Source organism: Gorilla gorilla, chromosome 9 (genome assembly GCF_029281585.2).
Source record: "Gorilla gorilla gorilla isolate KB3781 chromosome 9, NHGRI_mGorGor1-v2.1_pri, whole genome shotgun sequence".
NCBI lineage: Eukaryota > Metazoa > Chordata > Mammalia > Primates > Hominidae > Gorilla > Gorilla gorilla.
Window position 1 is genome coordinate 116475107 of NC_073233.2, and position 6000 is coordinate 116481106.

Sequence of the window (6000 nt, forward strand, 5' to 3'; positions counted from 1 at the left end):
TGATACCTTGTTATGTTTCAGAACTTGCTCAAGCCTCTTGAGCACACTTGTGACTTCCAGGCATTGTTCTTGTTGTCCGTTTTCCAGGCCACACAGGACTGCATAAGGGCGAGCTACAGTTCATCTTACACATTCTATCGCCAATGAAAACCTTTCATAGACTGAAGCCATTTGGGACAGAATCTGTGTTTTATTTTCCACTGTATTCTCAGGGCCAATCCAGTGTCTGGCACACAGTAAAAAGCCCAATCAGTAGACATCCAATGTCTCTAGAAACTCTGGCCCTTAGCCAGAGGCAGATTTCACAGGCTGGGAGAGGAGAGGGCAGGCAGAATGTGTAGGGGAGGCAGGAGGCTTGTGTATCTGGCTTTTAACCTCTGCCGGATGTGGCAGCTGCCACCAGCTATAGACCACTTTATGACTTTGACATATACAGTCCTGTTCAGAACTGTGCCACAGCTCAAGGATATTAGTGTAAATCAATCAGAAATAACTAAATTCTGGAAAACCCTCCCAGGCTGCAATCTTGCCATGGAGCAAAAAATGGTCTAAATCTAGACATGCCATTTAAAAACTTGATTACTCCAGGCACTGTAACATCTGGTTCTGATGCCAGATAGATTTAGGTTCAAATTCTATCTCTGACGTTTATGAGCTGTGTGACCTTAGGCAAGTTCCTTAACGTTGCTAAATTTCAGTTTTCCTTCTGTAAAAAGCCACTAATAATACCCCAAGAAATGGTTGTGAGGATTATTCAATCTTGATGGGTAAAGTAGTTTTGAAATAGATCTGGATTATAAATTCTGGCTCTGCTGCTTAAGTTGGACAAAATACTCAACCCTTTTTAATTGTTTCCTTCTCTGCGAAATGAGAATTAAAGTGTATACCTAACGAGGTTATTGGGAGGATTAATTAAATCTGTATAACATGTTTAGTACAGTGCCTAGTATATAGTAAGGGCCTAATAAATGTTAGCTGTCGTTATTACCACAATAATTACTATTATTACATAAAAAGGCAGCACTTAATATATGTTGGTGTGGCCATCTCCTCCACCTTAATCTCCTACTAATGAGAAATATCCAAGAATTGGACAATTGGGTCAAGCGTAAGGCGTATCTTGATAGATATTGCCATAATGCTCACCAAAAAGCTTGTAATCAACTTACAATGTCACTAACAATGTGCAAAATCTATCCATTTCATTACAACCCTCACCAACATTTTTTTTCTGTCATTTTTAAAGGGGCAGCATGGTATCTCAAGGTTACTTCAATTTTCATTTATTACTGTGAGGGTAGACATTTTCCCATCTGTTATGTTTACTGTTTGGATATCTTCTGGTGTGAATGATTTATTTCTATCTTTTGCCTATTTATCAGTTTGAATCTTGGTGTTTTTCTTAAAAATCTGAATAAACTATATATTAGAAACATTAACTATTACATTTAATGCAAATACTTTCCTGGTAAGTTGGAGCCAGAGAGGTCTGGTACAGATGAGGGGAGATCAGGAGAAAGTTCTGTGTGTTCAGGAACTTTTCTGTGGGTGGGGCTGCTGCCTTCTGCATGATGAACTCAACTACCCTCACCTCTATCTCAGAACATCTCTGGCCCTGCATGACACTGTAGTTCTTTTTTTTAAAAAAAAAATGATTTTATTTATTTTATTTTTAAAGACACGGTCTCTACTGTGTCACTCTGGTTGGAGTAGAACAATCATAGTTCACTGCAGTCTTGAACTCTTGAGCTCAAGGGATCCTCCCACCTGAGCCTCCTGAGTAGCTAGTACTGCAAGTATGTGCCACAATATCAGGCTAAATTTATTTTTAATTTTTATTGTAGAGACAGGGTCTCTCTGTGTTGGTCAGGCTGGTCTCAAACTCTTGGCCTCAAGCGATCCTTTTGCCTCAGTCTCCCAAAGCACTGGGATTACAGGCGTGAGCCACCGGGCCCAGCCCCAACTATAGGGTGCCTGTATTTCTTCTTAGTTGTCTTGCAGATACCTCAAGCCTATCATAGATATAAATGAACTCATCAGCCATTCCCCAACCTGCTAAATTTCTAAACTTCCCCATTTGGACCCTTATTGTTCTAGTCAAGAGGTCTTGAAGCTCTTTATCAATACAGTAAAAAGGCTTCCCTGAGTCTCTCAGACAGACCTGTTGAAGCATCTCTTTTTTGTTGTTGTTCACATATGCCAAGCCAGAACAGAATGAAATTATACTCTTGAGTTATAAGTCATGTGTCCTGATTTTTGATTTGGAAAATATGATCGCACATATCAAGAAAATGAGCAGAAGAGGCAGCCAAGTTGACATGTTGTCTCAGGCCCTTTCTGCATGCCAATATCTGCTACTGAAATTAATACATGTGAGCCTGAAGTGGGTAAGCAGAACAATCCCATGGAGTCTGCAAGCCAGACATGGGTATTTGATAGTGGAAGTGGGGAATTAATCAAAGGAAAAGACAGTACTAGAAATCATTGCCTTGGGTATTTGGTCCACACATCTACTTTCCTTAAATGATTTTTGTATTTTAATGGTGATATTTTTCAAATTGTTTGGGCAATTAAATATTTTTAATAATTAGTATAATACAGTATCGATTTTGTCTTAGCATTATGGCTTTTTCTGTTGATGCTTCCATTAGAATATGAGTGCCATGAAATTAGAAAATGTGTCTTGACCTTCCTTCTAATGCCCAACCCAATGGCTTTGTGTAAATACATGTGCTTTGTGTAGATCTATGTGGAGATCCAGTTCCCTCTAAAGTCAACTGCAGTGGGCATCATGAGTTGCAATAGAGAAAACACAACAAGGCAAGCAAGCATCAGGTCAAAAATAAAAAGTCAAGATAACATCTTAGATGAAAGCTTCTCTCCTTGTTATTTTCTAACTCTCCCCTCAATTTCCCCAAATATACAATGGATCACTTAAGAAGCCCCATCCTCTTCAGAGAAAAGAAACACTTCCAATAACACACACTAAGAATAATCGCAGTTTCTTAGTGCCTTTGGAATATGCACTGAAATTCCGTGCAGTTCTGAAATTCTTCTTCTGAAAGTTGGGTGTGCCTGTGTGCGGTGCATGTGCATATGTGTAGGTACATTATGCACGTGGGTGTGTGTGGGTGTGGCATACTGTTCTCCTGAAGGCACACTTTCTACACTGTTCAGGAGAGGGGAATGATAAAGCCATTTTTTCTCAAGGCAGATGGTATGAAATCCACATTCTCCAACTTCAAATATTCCTTCATCCCTCAAAGAGTCATGTTTAGGGGAGAAGGGTGAAGTCAGGGCATTGGGCTTAGTATATTCTAATTCTTTTTACAAAGACCAACTAGATTTTCCAATTTGAAGAGGGTCCCTGGAGGGTTTCTTTTGTCGGCGGTGGGGGACAGGCAATTCTAGAAAGAATTGGGAACCTGGAACTCGCATTAGCAAGCAGTTGATCATCAAACAAAATGACTTGCTAAATTCCAATCAATGGCACACAGTGTGGTCTGAGAGTGATATCCTGAATTCCCTTCCACAGTTATCTAGAGAAGGACTTAGATGGGTATATTCCAATATTGGCGAGAGTCCCTTCAATTCATTCCAGCACTTATCCCACACTTCCCCAGCAGAAAAACTGGTTAATGTACATCCTGGGTAATTATCTGTGTCTCTGGATTTCATTCTTTAGTAACTAATCCCTCACCTACAACAGTGTATAGTAAGGTCAAGGATGAAATTTCTCAGAAACTCGCTCCCCACAGCACCACGCACAAGGAGACCCACCCATTCCAGCCAACCCCCTGTGTCCAAGTCCCATTCGCCCACATAAGCCTCTATTTGACAAATTGCTCGAGCTCCTACCCTTGGGGTGGGGACCTTTCGCCTCCCGTGAGGTGCCGGCTCTCCCGTGCTTCGCCGACTGCCCGCATTGGGTGGGGAGATTCGCCTCTGGTGCCGAGGGAAAGCTGCGTTAGGCGAGGGTGGAAGCTCTGTCGGACCCGTGCGAGCACGTGGGTGCGCGCGGGCCGCGGAGTGAGCAGCAGCCAGGATTCCGCTCCAGATCGCGCCCCCGCCGCATTTCATTGCCTGAAACGGCCCACGCCCCGCGATGGCCCAGCAGACACCCGGCACAGCACAGCGTCACTGCGCGGCCCCCGCAGCGCACGGACCCCCCCACCCTGCCCGACCCCAGACCCGCAGCCGAGCCCGTCTGGTATGTGGTGGATGGAGAGGGTACCAACTAAGCATCCCAAAGTCCTTTAGAGAGCAACTCCGCTCAGTTTTCTCTTCCCGACCCGCAGCCTCCGCAGCAGCCGCTCGGAGCACCCCCGGGCAGGTGCCCCGCGCGAGCTCAGCGCCTTCCCCGCGGATCCCCGGCCCCTGCGGGACCCAGGCCCAGGACAAAAGAAATGAATTTGCTCTGTACCTGATCCTGTCCTTCTCGGCCCTCTGTAACTCCTCATTCCTTTCCAGCACCTGAAGGATCTTCCTGGCCTCTTCGTCATTTAAGAAACTGAAATCAAACGCCGGAGGAACTTTCGTCATTTTCTTTACTGTGTGTGAGTTACACTTAAGCTCCTTGGCGCCTCCTGTTAGGAAGGCATTTTTCAACCTATACAAGACCAGTTTCACGAACTTGATCCCACAGCCAATAATGAGTCCGCCCCTTTGAAAGTCTAAAACCACAAACCTAGGGAACGCCCACACCTGAAGGGCTCATATTGACAACACCTTAATGACATGTTTCTCTCAACCTGTCCAACCGAGATGCAAAGTGAACGGCTAAAGGGAGAGAGGGAACCAATCCCGTTCCAAGGGGGCGGGCCCTCCCTTGTCCCCTCCCTCGTCCCCTCCCTCGTCTCGTCCAGTCCCTCGTCCCCTCCCTCGTCCCCTCCCTCGTCCCCTCTGGTCACCCTCCCCGCCCCCTATCTGAGTTGTTAAGCAAACAAGCCTACATAATTCTGCCTCTTAAGTGAGGCAAGGCTAAGTGTTGGCGCCAAAGTATTTGCTTTTGCTGTTGCTGTTTGCTCGCAGAACTTGAGCTTGATTAGTAAAGGAGTGAAAAAGGAGATTCATGACTAATCCTCCCTTTCAATAATTAAGAGCCCATAGAAAATAGAATTGCAAGTAGTGTTTGTAACTGGCAAAAGGGTTACTTATCTGAAAGACCAGGAAGAACTAAACTCAATTACACTACTGACTGTGGATGAACCTGGCTGAAGGGCGGAAATTAGTGTATCCTTGGAAACGAATTATTTGCCAAGCCTCTCATCCCACAGACACCCCCACCTCCACTGTCCCACAAAAGTCATTCTTAGACTTTAGAAACAAACAAAACCGTTTATGGTATTTTAGGAGAAGACAGCCCAGAAGCAAAGGACTGTGGAAAACACCTGTTAGAAGTTTTCTGTAAGATTTTATTATCATCTTAATAAACTCAGAGAAGTAATACACATGCCATTTAAAAATACCTAATCCTCTGGTGAAAGCAAATGGAAATCCTATGAAGCCACAGAAATAGCTTTCCTAGAAAGTCAATTGTTCCACAATGCAATGAAGAATAATAGAAACTTATAAAGATATTCACATATATACTTTTTTTTTTTAATTATCAAGGCTTTTACAGAAAACATGTCTTTATCTTGGCTTCACTTCCCACACAAAAATAACTCTGTCAGATTGACTTTCCTGCCCCATAGACTTAATTTGGTCATTTTGAAGATGGTGGTGATGATTACTAACATATAAAACGTACTTCTACATATATCATTTCTTTTCATGGCACATAAACCCAATTAAAATTTTGTATCTGTACAAGAACATGATATCAAAAATTGCCACTTGTGTTTTGGTCTCTGGGCTACCCTACTTGATCATCATTATTTAAAACATGTCTAGGCAGCTAGCCATTCAGATAACTTTCTGTGGGTGTCTGTTATTTGTGTGAACCAGGAACCAATTTTGTTCACCCATGGTGTACACAATACAGAACTCCTTTATAAA

The 6000-nt window shown here is 43.3% G+C and overlaps 1 protein-coding gene across 1 annotated transcript in view; it reads right to left on the reverse strand.

Moving 5' to 3' along the window:
- Positions 1-4775, reverse strand: part of EXPH5 (exophilin 5) — an 88568-nt gene extending 83793 nt beyond the window's left edge. The window contains exon 1 of the mRNA XM_004052080.5: positions 4424-4775. Within this exon, the coding sequence (XP_004052128.5) occupies positions 4424-4542 (119 nt within the window). The 5' untranslated portion in view covers positions 4543-4775. The remainder of the gene's footprint in view (positions 1-4423) is intronic.
- Between the last annotated feature and the right edge of the window lie 1225 nt (positions 4776-6000).